This window comes from Procambarus clarkii, chromosome 11 (genome assembly GCF_040958095.1).
Source record: "Procambarus clarkii isolate CNS0578487 chromosome 11, FALCON_Pclarkii_2.0, whole genome shotgun sequence".
Classification (NCBI taxonomy): domain Eukaryota; kingdom Metazoa; phylum Arthropoda; class Malacostraca; order Decapoda; family Cambaridae; genus Procambarus; species Procambarus clarkii.
The window spans coordinates 40,304,227-40,325,300 of NC_091160.1; the positions used below are offsets into that span (position 1 = coordinate 40,304,227).

General features: G+C 40.7%; 1 protein-coding gene across 3 annotated transcripts in view; it reads left to right on the forward strand.

Annotated features, from left to right (window-relative positions):
• LOC123758350 (serine-rich adhesin for platelets) overlaps positions 1-21,074 on the forward strand; it is a 246,208-nt gene that overhangs the window by 217,731 nt on the left and 7,403 nt on the right. For all 3 annotated transcript variants that reach the window (XM_045742651.2, XM_069322674.1, XM_045742649.2), the window contains exons 5-6: positions 4,739-4,870; positions 5,565-6,245. In XM_045742651.2, coding sequence (XP_045598607.2) covers positions 4,739-4,870; positions 5,565-6,245 — 813 coding nt within the window. The remainder of the gene's footprint in view (positions 1-4,738; positions 4,871-5,564; positions 6,246-21,074) is intronic.

Below are 21,074 nucleotides of genomic sequence, written 5' to 3' on the forward strand. Positions count from 1 at the left end.
GGGGGGGGGGGGACCTTTAGTTATACAATAGCATAGTTTATTTGGCCTAGATTTCATAAGACCGCATTTCTAGAATAGGATAGTGAGATAGTGATAAACATTAAATTTTCATTTTGAAAATCATTTTCATTACTATTCCCTTTTCTGCTTTTTCCTGATAGTTCCATGTCTATTCCATTCTTCCCCCTCCCCTCTCACTCCCCCTCCCCTCTCACTCCCCCTCCCCTCTCACTCCCCCTCCCCTCTCACTCCCCCTCCCCTCTCACTCCCCCTCCCCTCTCACTCCCCCTCCCCTCTCACTCCCCCTCCCCTCTCACTCCCCCTCCCCTCTCACTCCCCCTCCCCTCTCACTCCCCCTCCCCTCTCACTCCCCCTCCCCTCTCACTCCCCCTCCCCTCTCACTCCCCCTCCCCTCTCACTCCCCCTCCCCTCTCACTCCCCCTCCCCTCTCACTCCCCCTCCCCTCTCACTCCCCCTCCCCTCTCACTCCCTCTCTCCCCTCCTCCTCCTCTCTCCCCTCTCACTCCCCTCTCCCCTCTCACTCCCCTCTCCCCTCTCACTCCCCTCTCCCCTCTCACTCCCCTCTCCCCTCTCACTCCCCTCTCACCTCTCACTCCCCTCTCACTCCCTCTCTCCCCTCCTCCTCCTCTCTCCCCTCCTCCTCCTCTCTCCCCTCCTCCTCCTCCCTCCCCTCCTCCTCCCTCCCCTCCTCCTCCTCCTCCCTCCCCTCCTCCCTCCCCTCCTCCTCCCTCCCCTCCTCCTCCTCCTCCTCCTCCTCCTCCTCTCTCCCCTCCTCCTCCTCCTCTCTCCCCTCCTCCTCCTCTCTCCCCTCCTCCTCCTCCTCTCTCCCCTCCTCCTCCCTCCTCCTCCTCCTCTCTCCCCTCCTCCTCCTCCTCTCTCCCCTCCTCCTCCTCCTCTCTCCCCTCCTCCTCCTCCTCTCTCCCCTCCTCCTCCTCTCCCCTCCTCCTCCTCCTCTCCCCTCCTCCTCCTCCTCTCCCCTCCTCCTCCTCCTCTCCCCCTCCTCCTCCTCCTCTCCCCCTCCTCCTCTCCCCCTCCTCCTCCTCCTCCTCTCCCCCCCCTCCTCTCTTCTCCCCCCTCCTCTCTCCCCCTCCTCCTCTCTCCCCCTCCTCCTCTCTCCCCCTCCTCCTCTCTCCCCCTTCTCCTCTCTCCCCCTCCTCCTCTCTCCCCCTCCTCCTCTCTCCCCCTCCTCCTCTCTCCCCCTCCTCCTCTCTCCCCCTCCTCCTCTCTCCCCCTCCTCCTCTCTCCCCCTCCTCCTCTCTCCCCCTCCTCCTCTCTCCCCCTCCTCCTCTCTCCCCCTCCTCCTCTCTCCCCCTCCTCCTCTCTCCCCCTCCTCCTCTCTCCCCCTCCTCCTCTCTCCCCCTCCTCCTCTCTCCCCCTCCTCCTCTCTCCCCCTCCTCCTCTCTCCCCCTCCTCTCCCCCTCCTCCTCTCTCCCCCTCCTCCTCTCTCCCCCTCCTCCTCTCTCCCCCTCCTCCTCTCTACCCCTCCTCCTCTCTACCCCTCCTCCTCTCTACCCCTCCTCCTCTCTACCCCTCCTCCTCTCTACCCCTCCTCTCTCCCCTCCTAATCTTCCCTCCTCTCTCCCCTCCTAATCTTCCCTCCTCTCTCCCCTCCTAATCTTCCCTCCTCTCTCCCCTCCTAATCTTCCCTCCTCTCTCCCCTCCTAATCTTCCCTCCCCTCTCCCCTCCTAATCTTCCTCTCCAATTTTCGGTCTACATAGTTCTATTTAACTCTTCTTAATGAACTATATCATTTTCGTTCATTTAATCTGACATACTCTAATTACTCATTATTTTTATACACAAGTGTTACACCTCTTGTTTACCCGCCTCTTGCTTCTCACGACCCCATCCATGTATACAGTAAACCACCAGGGGTGACGTCACACAACCTTAGAATACTTGCATGTATGCAGTAAACCACCAGGGGTGACGTCACACAACCCTAGAATACTTGCATGTATACAGTAAACCACTAGGGGTGACGTCACACAACCCTAGAATACTTGCATGTATACAGGGGGGACATGATCACCACATTCAAGATCCTCAAGGGAATCGACAGGGTTGATAAAGACAGGCTGTTTAACACAAGGGGCACACGCACTAGGGGACACAGGTGGAAACTGAGTGCCCAAATGAGCCACAGAGATATTAGAAAGACCTTTTTTAGTGTCAGAGTGGTTGACAAATGGAATGCATTAGGAAGTGATGTGGTGGAGGCTGACTCCATACACAGTTTCAAGTGTAGATATGATAGAGCCCAATAGGCTCAGGAACCTGTACACCTGTTGATTGACAGTTGAGAGGCGGGACCAAAGAGCCAGAGCTCAACCCCCGCAAGCACAACTAGGTGAGTACAGTAAACGACCAGGGGTGACGTCACACAACCCTAGAATACTTGCATGTATACAGTAAACCACCAGGGGTGACGTCACACAACCCTAGAATACTTGCATGTATACAGTAAACCACCAGGGGTGACGTCACACAACCCTAGAATACTTGCATGTATACAGTAAACCACCAGGGGTGACATCACACAACTCTAGAATACTTGCATGTATACAGTAAACCACCAGGGGTGACATCACACAACTCTAGAATACTTGCATGTATACAGTAAACAACCGGGGATGACGTCACACAACCCTAGAATACTTGCATGTATACAGTAAACCACCAGGGGTGACATCACACAACTCTAGAATACTTGCATGTATACAGTAAACCACCAGGGGTGACGTCACACAACCCTAGAATACTTGCATGTATACAGTAAACCACCAGGGGTGACATCACACAACTCTAGAATACTTGCATGTATACAGTAAACCACCAGGGGTGACATCACACAACTCTAGAATACTTGCATGTATACAGTAAACAACCGGGGATGACGTCACACAACCCTAGAATACCTGCATGCAAACTTTCACAGCATTGAACAATATTCTGCTAAATCCATGCATGTTCACGACTCCAAATTCCTTCTTTATTACCTTCATCGTGTGCATTTACCAAGTCAATAAATGCCATGAACACCTTCCACTCCGTCACACATCTGCTCTACAATTTGCCTCACTGGGAATCTCTGGACTATATACACGCTTTTCCCACCACGGAACCTGTGTTGTTCATCACTGATTAGTATTTTTCTGTACTCTTTAACCACCACTTGGCTCACTAAATAAACTAATGCCTCTATAATTGTTATTCATTATGTTATAGTGACTTGTATTTTTATTCAGTAGTACAGTCAGACCTGTGTTGTGATCCTCTGGAACTGTGCCACAGCCCCATGCCTTTTGTGAGACTGTGCACACCTATGTAATTATTTTTTCTCTATTACATAAAATTATTGCATATACCTCAACAACACCTGCATCTTTACCCCCATTTCTGCTCCCACATCTATGCAACGTTTCTTCCATAAATATGCCAACTAGGATACCTGGTGTCCCAGGTGACTGCAAGATGGTATTCGATACCATCTTGCATTTTTCTCTTGCCATCGAATCAAATTGTGCTTATTATCACCACCTCTTTCATCAGTTCAGTGTATTCAACTTTAAAATATTTTCATTTATGTCTTATCTCCTTACCATTTAACACATCCATTAACCCGCCCGCCAGTCTATCTTCTTGCCCGCCCATCCAAAACAGATTAGTGTTTTCTGAATAATTATTGTAAATGTTTCTTCATATCTCCATATTAGCCATTTTTTCTCCATAACTAATGTTTTAATAATAATAATAATAATAATAATAATAATAATAATGATGATGCCGAGAATCTGATTACAGCAGCCCATCCTCCTGAAATGATAGTACTACTGTACTGTATTTATAAGAACTTATTTGGACATTTCTACCAATATGTACTGTTGGACCCCCAAAAAATCACATTTTGTACTCTTTTTAATTTTAGGGTCTGAGCAAAAACTAAAACCAGACTTAAACATTCTTGGGCCTAGTATAATGTACGTGTGTGTTATATTAGGCCTAGGATTGATTGAACAGGTTAGATTAGGTTCTTTAGTTACATTTCTGAGTTTGTAGAATGCCATTTGAACTAATTCAGTAATACAAAACATGAACTTTTAAGTGGTTGAACAGTACATATTGGTACATTTGAGCAAATAGTTGCGATAAGTACTATCATTTTAGGAGGATGAGTTGCATTGGAGATTACTTAAACCATGCAGTATGTAAGTTTTTATGTAGACATTAACTTTACACACCTTTGTGGGCCTTTTACACTAATCATATTTCTATCTGTGTTCTTCTCTCCACTTTCTCTCCATAAAAAAAAAACATTTTTTCTTATCAAGTTCTCTTGCCACTTCATCATTCCAGTTTGTGCAGTCTTAACCAAACACCTTCATATACACCAGACATGTCACTAAAGTTCTTTTCTTCATGGCTTCTTTCTCCTCCAAAATCACTATTAACTTTTCCTTTGTACTAATGTTATTTACTCAAGTGCTTGTGTAATTTAGATACTTGATATACAGTTTCTTAATATGCAGTACTGTAGTACTTTAATTTACAGTAGTTTGTTACACTTATTAAGCACCTGGCTTGCATATACAAAATAAATTCTTCAAATTTACTTTCACATACATCAAAATAAAGCTTTTGTGTGTAAATATTTAAATGAAATTCAGTAGTATATATATATTGCATCAAAATGTAATGGAGTGTTGATGTGTGCAGGTGTTGAGAAAGCAGATTGAGACAGCCAGTGAGGAGTGGGTGTGCAAAACAGCAGAGTGGGAAGCAGAGCACCGACACACACATTCCACCATCACTGCGTTGCGGGAGGAGAACCTCAGCCTCAAGACACAAGTAACGTCTCTGTCTGTTAATTCTAGCTTTAAGATACAAGTAAGGTTTCTGTCATTTTATGACATGTATAGTTGGAGTCTATCTTTACCTTGATACATATTCAAGATTTGTATTTGTACAGTATTTTTCAGTCTGGAGACAAGTATGTCTTTTGACCTTACAACAACAACAAGTTTTTGTGATTAATTATTACTGTAAAACGCAGTTAGGTTTCTGTATTTGAAAAACCTGAACTGTACGGTACATTTGTACATATTTTAACCTTTGGCACAATTCATGTGGCAATCTGCATGTTGAGAGCTTCACCCTGTGTTCATTGTTGGCTACTAAAAGCAGAATCTTGAATTATCATAATGTGTATTTAAAGGCAGAATTGACAAAAGTTAATATTTTTACTGTTTAAATCATATCACAGACTTTCAAGGGGAAATATCCTTGTAATATATTCCTCAGCATAAGCTGGTAATTAATGCAGGACTTTATAATAACAACCATATCAAATATGGTATAGTATCTTTAGTAAGTATTTTCTCACTTTGTGATTACTACTGTACTGTATTTGCAATAGTCATAAAGTAAATACTGTACAATACACAACATTATTTCTTAAATGTCATATTCTTTTTACTAAATATGCGATTCAGGGTGTAAAATAAATTTGTGTTAATATATGAAATTATATTTTTTTCCTCAGCTCGATCAGCGAGAAAATGTTGAGCAGAAAGATGTTGGAGTAAGCGTTTGTCCGCTTGTATTCAGTACAGCCACCATGACTGAAGGTGGGGGAGCTGACTCTGTTGAGGCTGCCACCCATACTGTTCATCCGGGCCCAAACATCAAGTATGATGTTGTGGTGCATCAAGAGGAATCTAGACGATCAGAGACCAATAACAGTTCTGTAAACTCTACATCATCTGAGTCTGGAAGCCGCAAGGTTCCATTGACAGTAGAAAAGCCTCCACGTCGAAGCCGAGAAACTCGGAGTACGTCTACTGTTGGAACTTCGAGTGCCCAACATGTATCTTATCATAGTGGAGGAAACCTCTGTCATCGAGAATCATCTGGGTCAGAAGTTTCTGGAGGCAGAGATTCGATAGGACGTGGAACTGGGCTTCGTAGTAGACCCAGTTTAGCTCAATCTGGTCGTGCCACCCCAACAGGCACTCCTCGCTCATCACCTGCTCCCAGCATGAATGCCAGAATGTGTACTGTGAAGAATTCACCTCAGGAAGGAGGTCGAGCCACCCCCTTGGGACGCAGCAGCAGTGGTGTTAATAGCCGTGTGGTTATAGGACGACGGGACTCCATCAAGACAACTCAAGCAAATACCAAAGGAAATGGAAAGAGCAGTCCTGGGGTGGGTGGCCAGCACAAGGTACGCAGTCGGGGGGCGTCCATCTTGGGCCGCTGGCTAAATATACTTGAATAGCCACAACACACGTAAGTGCCGTGCCCGTCCAGACCTTGACGAATCTTATTTTTGGCAAATAAATCCAAAACTTACCATGAGACCACCTGAGTGACCATATGACACAAGTTTTTATGTTTACAAACTGGGCTGCTTTTCTCGTATACAAATTCTTAGTCGTCAACTAGGATCTACTACTTTTTGACTAGGGTGTTTTTTTTCCCTTGAGAGCCGAGGATAAGGGTTACCAGGAGGTCTTCCCAGGAAGATTTACAAGATTTAGACTTAAATTTCACTATAACCTTTCACTCTTCCTGCAATACAAATACTGAATTGAGAAGATAGTAGCATGTGTCAGTGTGTAGGATCATTGACATTACAGTACAGTAATTACAACATGATTCTTGCATCACTGGTAAACATGGTTGGAAACAAGCCAATGGTAGCTATAGATACAGTAATTTGAACCAAATAATTTCTAGCACATCTTTTAAACATTGATTAGCACATATCTTTAAACATTCATTTTTGTAGTTAACAAGGCAAGTTAATTATTAATTAGTTACAAAGTTGTAAAGTTTGTGCATTGAGTGCGTTGGGGTGTGGCGGGATCTGGTCATGGGCTCGGTACTTATGTATGTTGCTTGGTACTTGCACCACTTCACTTTTAACATGTCTGGCTGGTAGAAGTCTCTTGGTTTTTATTTTTATTTTTTTACATTCATAAAGCAATCAATTTTAATCATTGCTTTCATTTAATAAAGTTTTGTGATTAACTATTTCTTAATTTACATTTAGTGATGGAAATGTTTTTGAGAGCCAGACAGTGGTCAAGATGAAGTGTCACACCAAAAATCTATTTCTTACCCAGTTTTTACTGTGGGTGTTAGCATGATTATCTCCATAGTGTTCATTTTAAAACATAATGGTATTTCATTCTCTATTGTGGTTTCAATGTGAAATCTTTCAGTTTAGTAAATCAAACACACACTACTATGTGAGAAAGTGCTTTTTGGTTTTGGAGTAGCTCTTGATCTTCCTTCTCTCACACACACATGCACATGTGTGTGTGCACACAAAACACACCCAGAAGCAGGTATAGATTAGCTTAGAACAGTCAGAAGGAACAAGCAGTCAGAGAATAAGTATGAAAGTTTAAACAAAAAGTATCATTGAACAAATGCACAATATTATAACACCCACTTGGGCTGGATGGAAGAGTGATGGTCTCGCTTCATGCAGGTCGGCGTTCAATCCCCGACCGTCCAAGTGGTTGGACAACATTCCTTTCCCCTGTCCTATCCCAAATCCTTATCCTGACACCTTTTAAGTGCTATATAGTCATAATGGCTCGGCACTTTCCCTTGATAATTCCCTTCCCCGTCATCCCAACACCTTGTAAATAGCACAGCAAACGGATCATCTTGGTTTCAACAGCACTATTATTAAGTTTTTGCTGGGAAGACGGGACACCACGAGCGTAGCTCTCATCCTGTAACTATACTTAGGTAATTACACACACAAGTTAGCAATTTAGATGAGAAGGTGGTGGAGGCCAAAACTGTCAGTAATTTCAAAGCGTTACATGACAAACATTGCTGGGAAGGTGGGATACCATGAACGTAGCTCTCATCCTGCAACTACACTTAGGTAATTACACACACGCCCACACACACACATTCATACATTTGCACCCCCATCTCTCTCTAATTGCCCAGACCCCATCTGGCCCCCAGCTCCCTGGCTCCCAGATCCCCTCAGCCTCTCATCCCCCTTCACCATTTATTGGAGATAGGACTTCATCCATCCATCACCTGCAGCACACACTGAGGGAGACAGGTAGGCAGATGAGCTACATGAACTTTGGTAATGAGCTACATGAACTTTGGTAACAGTTTCCAAGAAGAATCTCAAGGTTTGGTACACTAATGCTGATGGGGGTATCCAATAAAGCAGAGGAAATAAAAGAAAGGGTTAGTGAAGCAGATCCAGACATAATTGCAATAGTGGAAACTAAAATAAATGATATGATCTTGGATGCAATCTTCCCAGAGGGATACCAAGTGATAAGGAATGAATGGACACAGAGACAGGGAGGGGGAGTGGCACTCCTCATAAAGCAGAAATGGAAATTTGAGGAACTAGAGAATCAGGGGACTAATGGAAACACAAGCTCCATACTTGGGATTTTGATAGGTGATGGGAAGAGGATTACGATCTTGATAATTTACAATCCCCCCACCAAACAGTAGAAGGCCCAAGATAGGAATATGATAACAACAAGACATGTATAGATGAACTGCAGAGGGTAGCAACAACAGCTCACAGAATGAGAGCAAAACTGTTGGTCATGAGGGGCCTCAATCATGGAGAGATTGATTGGGAATCAAGAAATCCCCACGTTTGGGAAGAAACGTTAGGAGCAAAATTAGTGGAAGATATAGACAGGAATTTCCTAACACAACATGTGAAGGAAGACAAAAGGGAAAGAGGAGGGAATACATCAAGCCTATTAGTCCTGATTTTCACCCAGAATGAGGAGGACATTACGAATATGGAACATGACATAACACTAGGAGCCAAGGACCATTGTGTCCTTGGCTCTAGTCTTTTGACTTCATGATCGAGGGTAAAATATTGACCACGGGGTCAAGAGGTCTGGGAAAGGAGAGTAGACTATAGGAAAGGGGATTACAGGAGGATAAGAATATCTGGGAGAAGTGCAGTGGGAAGAAGAATTAAGAGGAAAAACAGTGCAAGATATGATGGACTTAGTCAAGTGGAAATGCAAGGAGGCCGAAGAGAGTTTTATACCAACAGTAAAAGAAAAAAGTAGGAGGGAATGTAAAAACCCATGGTTTAATAGACAGTGCCAGGAAGCAAAAATGAGAAGCAGGAGGGAGGGGAGAAAGGACAGAGGACAATAAAACAGAGCTAGGAATGAATACATTAATTAATGTAAGGAGAGTATCATAAAGAATTATGAAAATGATATTGCGAAAAAAGCAACCTAAAGTACTACATAGTCATGTAAGAAAGAAAATGTCGGTGAACGACCAAGTGACAAGACTAAGGAAATCAGAAATAGATATGCAGAAAGCGAAAAGGAAATCTACGAGGTACTGAATGCCAGTTTCCATGGAGTGTTCACAACCGGGCCTAAGCAACTCCCATTGATTGAAGAGGAGATGACTCAAGATGAGAGACTAATGGATTTTAGAAGTGACAGAAGAAGAGGAAATGAAATGGCTAACAATACTGGATGAAACTAAAGCAGTTGGACCAGACAATGTATCACCGTGGATACTAAAAGAGGCAGCGCCAGGGCCTCAGCGTGCCTCTGGCAAGGATCTATAATGAGTCACTTATGAAGGGAGAGTTGCCCAGTTGCTGGAAGAAGGCAAATGTGGTACCAATTTCAAAAAGAGAGATAGGGAAGAGGGACTTAACTATAGACCAGCATCACACACAAGCATCCTCTGTAAAGTACAGTGTACTTGAAAGAATAATCAGGTTAAGACTGGTTACACACCTATAGAACATTAGGTGTGTAAACAAACACCAACATGGATTCAGAGGATGGAAATCATGCCTAACAAACCTTCTGGAATTCTATGATAAAATAACAAGAATAAGGCAGAGCGAAGAAGCATGGGTAGACTGTATATGCCTGGATTGCCAAAAGGCCTTTGACACAGTACCGTACAGGAGACTGCTACTAAAACTTAAGAGGCAGGCGGGAGTAAGCAGAAAAGCCCTTGCTTGGGTAAAGAATTACTTAACAAGCAGGAGCCAGAGAGTAACAGTCAGGGGGCAAGAAGTCAGACAGGCAAACCGTAACGAGTGGAGTATGTACCTCAAGGATCGGTGCTGGGACCAGTTCTATTTCGAATATACGTAAGTGAACAACATGTCTGCAGGAGTCAAGTCCTATATGGCGATGTTCACGGATGACACAAAATTAATGAGATGAGTTGTGACAGTTGAGGATTGTAGAATTCTTTAAGAGGACTTGAACAAGCCTCAGAGATGTCCAAAGAAATGGCTACTGGAGTTCAACATGAGCAAGTGTAAAGTTATGGAACTGGGATTAGGTGACTGGAGACCAAAAGTATAGTACACAATGAAGGGAAACTACCTTCCTGTGACAATTTGAGAAAGGGACTGGGGAGTGGATGTAACACCAAATTTAACTCCTGAGGCACACATAAATCAGATAACGACAGCAGCGTACTCATTGCTAGCAAAACTTAGAATGTCACTCAGAAACCTAAGTGAGGAGGCATTCGGAGCACTTTACACTGCCTATGTGCGACCATTGTTAGAGTATGCAGCCCCATCATGGAGCCCCCACCTAAAGAAACACATTAGGGAACCGGAAAAGGTTAACAAATTTGTAATGAGGCTAGCCCTGGGTTTGCATGGGATGCGATATGAAGAACAACTGAAGGAACTGAACCTGACGATGTTAGAAAAAAAGGAGGGAGTGGGGAGATATGATGGCACCATACAAAATACTTTAGGGGTATTGACAGAGTGGGGATAGACAAAATGTTCACATGGAATACCAACAGAATAAGGGGACATGGCTGGGAGCTAGGATGAGTCATTGAGATGTTAGAAAGTTTTCTTTTAGCATGAGTAGTGGGGAAATGAAATAAACTAAAGGAGCACCTTGTGGAAGCAAACAATATTTATAGGTTTAAAACTAGGTATGATAGAGAAGTAGGACAGGAGTCATTGCTTTAAACAACTCAGTATTGTGCAATTATTGGCATGTGTTGACATCACTGTGATCGTTGATTTTGAAAAGATCATTACCCTTTCTTTTTTAATACATGAAACAGCTTTTTTCCTACTCTACAGGTTATACTTCAAGGATTATCTTATGACTTTCTACATCTCCACACACTTGTCACATGACTACACATCTCCATGCACTGCTTACATCTTAGATGAGTACACATCTCTCTACATTCTTTGTAACGACTACAATTGATAAACACTTATAAAGGTTACCTGATCAACCATGCTCTGATTCATACATCAGGCTGCAAGCAGCTGTGTCTAAGAGCGTGGTTGACCAGACTACCAATCAGGAGGTCTGGTCAGAGGCCTCCTGGTTGATAGTTCCTCAGCACCACAGAATCACTACTGCAAAGTAATTACAAGGTAGACACATCTCTCTCTGTTGCTCATAAGACTACACATCTCCAAGCACACTACATCAAGCCCAATATTTATATGTATATATATATATATATATATATATATATTTATATATATAAAATCAGCCCTTAATCTGTATAATTTCAACAATTTAATGGAATTCTAAGGGAATGAGTATCACAGGGCATTAGTGGGCTTTAATAATGTAGCTTCTTATATTATTGCATGATGGATGACAATGTTTTATGGGAAGAGTGAGTAATAATTTTGTAATGGATCATTACTAGGAGTAGAGTATACGAGGCTGCACGTTCTAATCTAACTCTGAGTACATTTACTGGAGTTTGACACTTGGTTAGAGTTAAACAAGGTATTGCTGGGTTTTATGTGCCAAAGAATTGCTGTTAAGCTGTCTCATGTTTATAAGCTTTCATATTTCTTTCATGAGTTACATTGAGGGAGTAGTAGTGAAGATCTTTGTTGCAACGTGTATGGTGTCTCCTTCAGTGTTGATGCTGATGCTCTTGAGATGTCCTCACAGCATCTCAAGCTCTGTCTTGTATGCTTCAATTTCACCTTATTACTTTGAAAGCAAAATAATGTATTCAGTAAAACTGCTGAAATATCTTTCCTTTAAAGAATTTAACAGTATGAAGATTTGCAGCAAGAATGATCATTATTGATTTGATTTAAAGCTAGTTTAGGAAAGCTATTAATTTTGAGTTTCTCATCAATGGTAAAGAGTCCAACTTGCATTTGTGGCCATGTTGTCCTCAAGTATGTGACAAATTGTTTCTTGTCTCTTGCCACTTAGTTAATTTAATGCCTCATTGTCAATACTTTTAACATGAATGCAGTTTGTCATGTGCTACATGTCTGGCTGATATATTGGTCAGTATTCAGTAATAACTTCAAAATATTTAATACCAGTATGCCTAGATGCTAACTCCACTTGGACCAGAGTTAAAACTTACTATTATGACAAGTTTTTAATGTGTGTGTGTGTAGCTTGGTACATAATAATGTAATTGAAAACCTTTGCCTTTTTTATTCTTGAGGTAAATCACAAATTGTTTGTATATATTAATTATCTGTACAGTATATAAATAATGTGGGTGGAGCTATTTTGATAACTGGAAAATGCATTTAGGTATATTTCCTTACACCTGATGTCTCTGCTTCCTCCCTCTCCTCTTCCTCTTCCCCTGATGCCTCTGTTCCCTCCCTCCCCTCTTCCCCTTCACCTGATGTCTCTGCTTCCTCCCTTCCCTCTTCCTCTTTACCTGATGCCTCTGCTCCCTCCTTCCCCTCTCCCCTTCACCTTGTCCTGTCCACCTCCTCTCTGTCATCTCTCTACCCACAATATATTTCCTCCCAATTCTTCCACTTTTATCCCTCTCCCCTACCCTTTACCCCCCTCTTCCCCACCCTTTCTCCACTTTGTCCCTCCCCACTTGTTCCCTTCTGTCTCCCTCTTCCCCAACCCCCTCCTCCCCCATCCCCCCACCTTTGCTCCCCCTCCTACCACTACCCTTTTATACTCCTACCACCCCCCCCTCCCTCTCTGTACCCCTCTACTCCTACCCCCCCCCCTCCCTCTTCTACTCTGTTCTTTACAAGAACTTGTACTCAAATCACTCTGGTTCATTAATGTGTTCACAAGTACTGAAGTATTGTGCCTTCATTGAGTACAGAGTGTCATTTGTTGCATGGAGTTTGCATGTACTTATTTAGGGGAGGGGTGTCTAGGGACTTAAGAGTGTTAAACTGAAAACTGCATGTCAAGGAAATGGTTCTTCAGTGATAGGAATATTAAAAGAAAATTATACATGTATTAAGTGTGAAGCAGGTTGGGAGTAAGGGGGTAAGTGTGAGGGGCGAGTTATATGGTGGGGTTGAGTATTAGAGGGAGCAGGTGGTGGATTTGTGTGCTGTAATGACACCACTCTACACTTTTGAGTGTTGAGTGCTTTTGAATTTGCAGCTTTTGAGTGACAGCACCCAAGGTGAAGCGAGTTTGTAGATTGATAGGGTTTGGGAGTTTTCATGTGGTGTGCTTTTTTCAATTTGTCCAATGTTGTGAATGTTGGCTGCTGTGGCTTCTGATTTAAATGTAAGGTGTGGAGAGGGAGTGAATAGCATACTTGCGAACAAGGGAAGAATGCAATGATCTGAAAAAATAATATAAAAAGGAGGCATTACCTATCTACCTGATTCAGTAAAGTAAAGAAGATCTAACAGTATTCCTGATCCAAGGGTGTCTGATAGTTATCGTAGCATGATGACATGTTATTAATTTTTGTTCATTTCATCTGTGTAAATCAACAAAACGTATGCAGAATCGTTCATGTCCGTTCATCCTCTCCAATGCTTTTCTGGTTAAGTAAATGTTACGTATTCCTTTGTTGCTTCATTGTGCAGTTGTTAATACTGTATCCAAAGTATCAGTGTCAATGCTGGCAGATATCGGTCAAACTGAGCAGCAGTTGATCAGCCCTAAGGTGCTTTTTTTTTATACATAAATTTATTTTTATCAGGCTCTAATTAAGCATAGATTTTTTATACATAAATTTAGAATAGAAAACTGGGACATAAAACATGTAAACGGGCAAACTTGTTTAGTCTCTTCCCTCTCTCACATAGCAGTGGGCCAGATAGTGTGAGTGTTGAGGGCGGGATACTGCACAAACTGAGTGGCAGTCATAGTGTCGGGTTATGTTCAAACAAACTCGTTTTATTTGGTAATAATGATTAAATCCATAATATCCATAATAAATTCATATGTGTCTACAGTAAGTAGTTCTGATGAATGCTTATTTACAAGTAAAAAGCTAAATTCAAATTCTTGACTTAGGGCCTTCCAAGGGTCTTGGGGCCAGATTCACAAAAGCACTTACACAAGCACTGACAAACCTGTACATCTTTTCTCAATCTTTGGCGGCTCTGTTTCCAATTATTAAACAGTTAATGAGTCCCGAAGCACCAGGAGGCTGTTTATAACAATAACAACAGTTAAATGGGACGTTTTCATGCTTGTAAACTGTTTAATAAATGTAGCCAAAGCCGTTAAAGATTGAGGAAAGATGTAAATGTTCGTAAGTGCTTGCGTAACTGCTCTCGTGAATCTGGCCCCTGGGTATTTGTATTCAGTAAGGAACTTTGGACTTTGTAGAAGGCTGAGAGACTGGTGGAAACATGCAGCGATGCGTAATGACCTGGTCAGTTAAACTTAGCATCTGACAGCAGTCTCGTCAATATTCACATCACATGATTTGCTATGTTGCAACAAGTGTAACATTCATTTTGAAAGTCATAAATTTTGCTTACAATTTTTACCTAATTTTACAAATTTACTTTATTTTTTATTTTATAGATTTAATTTTATAAATTTAAATTTATTGGCTCTTTGGTTAGATTTCAGTATAGTTAATTAAAGGAAAATGTGAAATAAGTAATTAATGGATTAAAGTACATAATTGTGGACCTAAAAAGTACATAGAGTACATGTGACAGAACCGTGTGTTGTAGTGGTTGGCGTGCACACCTGTTTCCACTTTGCAAGCGAGAATGATCTGGATTTGAACCCTGAGCAGGGTGGGTCGACTGGGCACCAGTCCTTCATTGTTCCCCCTTTTCACGTGGCAGTAATTTTGAACCTGTATGTAAGTGATTGACAGAGTTTGTTCTGGGGAAAAACATGACACTAAATAACCTGATTGGCTCCAGTTCCTAGCTCCAGTTCCTGGCTCAAAGCCAAAATCCCAACAAAACAAATTTACTTATATTTTAGTTAGGCAAATAATTTGTTTGATTGTAAAATTGGCCACATTTTTTTATATAAAATTAAGATAAAAAAAGGCAAAGGTCATTTGATTAAGCATTTTAGTCATTTGTTTTGAATTAAAAAAATTTCATGCATACAGTATGTCCATTCATGAGCATGGTGGAAAACACAACATGAAAAACGTAGGGATTTTAAAACTAGTAACTTACTTGACTTAGAAAAAGAGTACTTCGTTTGAGTAGTGGTGTGGTAGTTCTGTTTTCTCTCACAGGGGGCTGGTGTGGTAGACTCCTCTTCCTCCTCCTCCTCCACCTCAACATCCATCATGTCCTCTTCCTCCTCCACCTCTTCCACGTCCTCCTCCTCCTCCCCTTCGACAGTGGCTGAGCGTCGCATTAACAGACCCGCCTCCTTCTTCAGGTTTGTGTCAGATTGTTTTAATGCCATCCTTTTTAGCCTTTTCTTCTTTAATCTGTTATTTGTAAATATCAAAGTCAACTGTAGAAATTATACCAATACTGAGATAATTTAGTTGGATGTAATTTGTACATTTACCTATCGGCATGCATCGGTGTTGTTTGGTAATACAGTATACACATAGTACTGCTTTTTGGCTTTGAAATTGTTTAGCACTTTTATCTACTCTTATATATCGTTTCTCTCATCTATGTGGCTGATAGATGTTAAGTTGAGCATGGTTTTGCATGGATCTATTTGCTAAAGGCACTGTTTTGTTAGTTATGTAATTTCAAAGCGTTATATGACAGTGCTGGGAAGACAGGACACCACGAGCATAGCTCTCATCCTGTAACTACAATTAGGTAATTTAAAAAAAAAAAAACTTGTGTAATTACCTGCTATTCCTTGTTGCTGTAAATATTGTGATATTTAATTGTGAAAATTTGTGATATTCCCTCAAACAACAAAAATTGGAAGGAGTCCCAGTTACATCATTTGTATATTATGCAATGCTAAACTAAATGTATATTGTATTTTACAATACCAAAGAATTTATAGCTATTCAGGCAAAATATTGGTGTTTATCATTAGAATTTATATGGGATGCACATACCGAATCAACAGTCAGCTAGTATTAATGTCTAAAATCCTAAGTGTTGAGTATACAATTACCGATGTTTGGGACATATAGTTCAACATGAATGATTTATGGATCTCTTCCGCGATTTTCAATGTAGAGCTTCGTATGGAATTTTAATAAACCAACATAGTTTATGGTTTTTCCGTACATTGATTGTAGAATGAACCCTTGTGTTGTAAACCTCTTGGTATAGGCCTCCTTATGTTAACTTCTTGATGTAAACCTCTTGGTCTGGCCAATTGGTGTTCAGAGAATCTTACCTAGTTATTTTATGGTAATTTTCTGTTGATGGAGAATTTTCTGTATTTTTAATGTGGAGTCATGGTTTTCTCTTTCATATAATGCTCCTACTCTAGTCCTTTTTAGACTTGGAGAACTGGTTATATTTTTCCATGCATTGCTGATGAAAATTATAAAAGTCATTTCTGACTTTGAGATTGTCCAGTAATCAAATAATTGCCATGTTTGGAAAGAATATAGACATGGCAAAATAGTATTCCTGCATCAGAAGATTATTCTTTAGTACTGTATTGTCCCATATTAATGAGAATTAATATAAGATTATTAAGTAAGGATTAATACAGGATTAGTAAGTACACTGTAAGTTAATTTTAATTATGGCGAGTGTACAAAGGGGGTACAAGGAATTGGAAACAATTATTGATGAAGACTTTATTTTTTAGCAAAACAGAGATTATATAAACTAATCAGTAGAAATTTCTTCATACAATGGAACATTTGAATTTGCATTTTACAGCTGTAAAGGAAATAACTCTGTTGTAATGAGGTATTTGTGGGGACTTTTTGACAGAATAAAGACTTGTTAAATCTCAATTATCTCAAAAAGATATTTAGGTGTACTTACCTAGTTGTGCTTGCAGGGGTTGAGCTTTGGCTCTTTGGTCCTGCCAAAGAGCCAAAGAAAACATGTGGAAGAGCTCTGATTTTAAAATGTGACAATGGTGCCAACAATTGACTATGGGAGGATGCATTAGATTGGTTCTGGCATATTGTTTCATGCGTAGGATCTTAAATGGTTTTTACCTGAATTTACCTGAGGGCCACTAATACTAGTGGCTTCGATGAGGACAGGAAGCTGGTGGCTTGTCAAAAGTCCCTCATTTGTCCGGAGGATCTTTTCTATCTGTATTTTAAAATCCAGCAGAGTTTTGGTGTTTATGGCTTCGACGTGTAGGCAGTTCCACGGGTTTACAACCCTATGGGTGAAAAAGCATCACCTGTTTTCTGTCATAACTTGTGGTTTATTGAGCTTGAACCCGTTGCTCCTTGTTCGTGCTACATCTGACCTTTTGAAGAAAGTGTCCAGATTGACATCATCCAAATTGTTTAGTATTTTGAAGGTTTCTATTAGATCTGCCGTGTGATGCCTTGTCTGCAGTGTCGCAAGCCCAGTAGCCCTCAACCGTTCCTGATATGAGAGATGACTAAGTTTTGGTATAATTTTTGTTGCCTGGTGTTGCACCTGCTCCACAGCAGCTATGTCTTTCTAGAGATGAGGTCTCCATCCCTGGATGCAATAATCCAGGTGGGGGCGCATATACAGTTGAATGACTACTCTCTCTTCCTTGAGGGTAAAGGTACCATTGATTATTTCCAAGGTATTTCTTTAATTTGATAATGGCTTTTCTCAGCCTAGAAATTTTGTCTCCAATTTTGCACCAAATCTTATTTTAGTATTTTATTAAATCTGTGCATGGTCTTAAACTTTATAAAATGAATCAGTTGGCCTTGCTGACCTCTCTCACACTTATCTCTCACTATGGAGCCAGCTGTGTGCTAGAGCCTTCATATGGTCTGTTAACTTACATCTTGTATGTATCATGTCCCTTGTTTCCTTGTTCATGCTAAACCATGCTAAAAATCCCCTTGTCTGCCCTGTCTATTTTTCTGAATATTTCATATGTGATAATCATGTCTCCTGTTTCTTCTGACTAGTGATGTGAGGCTAACCATCTGTATTCTTTCCCTCTAACTCTTACTTCTCAGCTCTCAGACTAGTCTGTGGTATCCTCTGAACTTTCTTCAACTTAGTTTTGTGTTTAACACAATAAGGACTCCATGCTGGTGCTACATATTCCAGAAATGATCGGACAAATTGTACACAAAATTCTGAAAAATTCTGTTCAAATTTCTAAAGGCAGTTCATATATTGGCCGCTCTTCTATTGTAGTGACAAATTTGGTGTTGAAGGCTATAATGTAAGACTAGAGATAAGTCATCTTACATGGTTGTCTCTTATGTGCGCCTCATATTGAGTATGCTCTATTATGTGCACACTCATTTTGTCCATTCCCTGCCTTATGCGTTTTTGTTCGCTTATTGGCATCCTTGGTGATATTTAGCGCCCTCTGATTATTCCGCACATTTGTTGGTGCTACATAGCCTTCCCGGTTTGGTGCCTTCTTTTGATAATTGCTTACTTACTTGTCCACTCCCTTTCTCAAAATACCACATTTTCTCCTCCATATTGTCCTACCAGTAAATTCTCTTATGCACCGATATTCCTCATTGAATTGTCCCTTTGCATTTTCCTGTTAACTGTTCTGCTTTTACACATACAGTAAGTTTTTGTATGGATCTGCAGGCACCTGCACTCCTTGCAATACCTCCTTTTATGGGTGTGTGGGGAAAGGGGGGGGGGGGGTGTTCGGACAACAGGGACAATATATGAATGTGGCTTGTGAAGCCTGTCTTCTGGCCAGATGATGAGAGACAAATAAGTAGTCTTCTACCATATAGGGATAAAACTTAGGGTCTTGTTGGCATGGTATGTATGGAGTCATTTGCCATGCTTTGTCAGAGAAGTTATTTATCAGACAACTCCCAGCAAGGGAATAACAATGCCCACTCATACTGTAAAACCTGGAATGATGTGTTTATGAATTGCTCATTCACAGGCCCGGACATCGCTCTCACAAACCAAGTAAGATACGTACTCATTTGGCAGAATACATTTGAACCAGTTGGTTAATTCATTCTGAGCAGTCTGCATTCTTTCTTTATATTCTTGCTTCTTGATGCAAGCAGCATTACTTATGGGACGGTAATACTGGCTTGTACAGGTTTCATCAAATATTTTGAGCACTCCTTCAAGGGGCTTTTTAATACAAGAAGCAAACACAAGGCTCAACCCTCAGGGAGAGGGAACTCCTATGGATAACAAGGCATCAGATGTATTGATTTGAGCACATATATGATGAACATGATACAGTATTTAAACCTTGCTTTAAAATATGCTTTCAAAGAATTTACATGAAATGCAGTACGTACAGTACCTTGATACTTACAGTATTAACAGTTGTGTATCATGTTTATATGACAAATGTTTTTGACACGGTAGAGGTCTAGAATCATTGGAGTTTATTTACAAATCTCTCAAAATATTATTCCAGATTTGCATGGTAAATTTGTTATATGCACAGGAAGTTCAGCACCTTAAATGCATGAATAAATCTGTTTATATTTGATCGACATTCCCCAGCAGTGCATTTAATTTTTGTTTGCAGCTTATGTGAATGCCTTTGGTCATTACATTTTTAGTGTAGAATTTTGGGAGACCACTTTAATCCTCAAAGTGTTGATGAATACGAGGAGCAGTATTGATGATGGTCAATATGTGCCCATGAGCACATGGATGGGAAACTCTGAAGTATTCTGTATGCAGTGCTTCACCAAACATATGATGTTCATAAGTGGTATAATTACTGGATTGTCAGAGCACGTTGAAATATTTCGACAAAACAGATGAATGCGTATTAACTACCGTCTCTATTTAGGAAGTAAATGCATTTTAACTTGTACATTAATATTTTGTAAATTAAAATTTTCCTTTGAATATACTTTAATGTTCTAGTCAAGTTTGGCATTGTGCCCAGTAAATTAATATACTGTATAAGCAGCAAATTTTTCAGTGCATTTGTCGATTGTTGTATAGAGTTTGAGTTTGGGGGAAATACAAGATGGCGGTAGGGAAAACACAGTGAAGTAGCTCTTTACTCCTAGGTGTCTTTTACAAGAAGACAGTTCCTGCCCGCAGGAGTTCATAATGCAAGGAAAGTTGAAATGTAATCCAAAGTGTGGGTGTTTGCGGTGGTGTGGCCACTGGTGTAGACGCTGCTTGCAACTTGTAGCTCATGTATAACTGTGGATGAGCCTTCGTATTTTTATTTTAAAGACAGACAAGAATGTTAAATATTTTCTTTTAAAAATGTGGAACAAATCTTCAAATAAATTCTTTTGCAGTTAAACAAAATTTTGATAACAAAACTAAGGTGTTATGTTATTATTTATTATTAAATTTGAGGATAATTATTATTTTTGTAAATTTTTAGCCATTGTATAATTTTATTAAAATTTTTGACTGACAGACCCAACAATATCACCTTTAATTTGTCTTAAAGAACTGACCAATAATAATTAAATGAATTGCTTGTATGGTAGTTTGGTATTGTAAATACAGTATTCGTATTTCTCAGTACCGGTACTTTATATCAAAGGGTAAAACTTCTCATTTTGCATCACCATATCAGCCAAATGCATAAGCTTTCCTGGCTGGGGAGGATTGACCGGGCACCAATCTTTAACTGTACCCTTAGTTCACCCAGCAGTGAATAGGTACCTGGTTGTAGACATCCGAGGAAAATTAAACAGATGGTGTGGGAGCTTTTCAGCCCTTAACCTGTTTTGTTACAATATTTATTCTTAAAATAGCATTAGTTTTTGG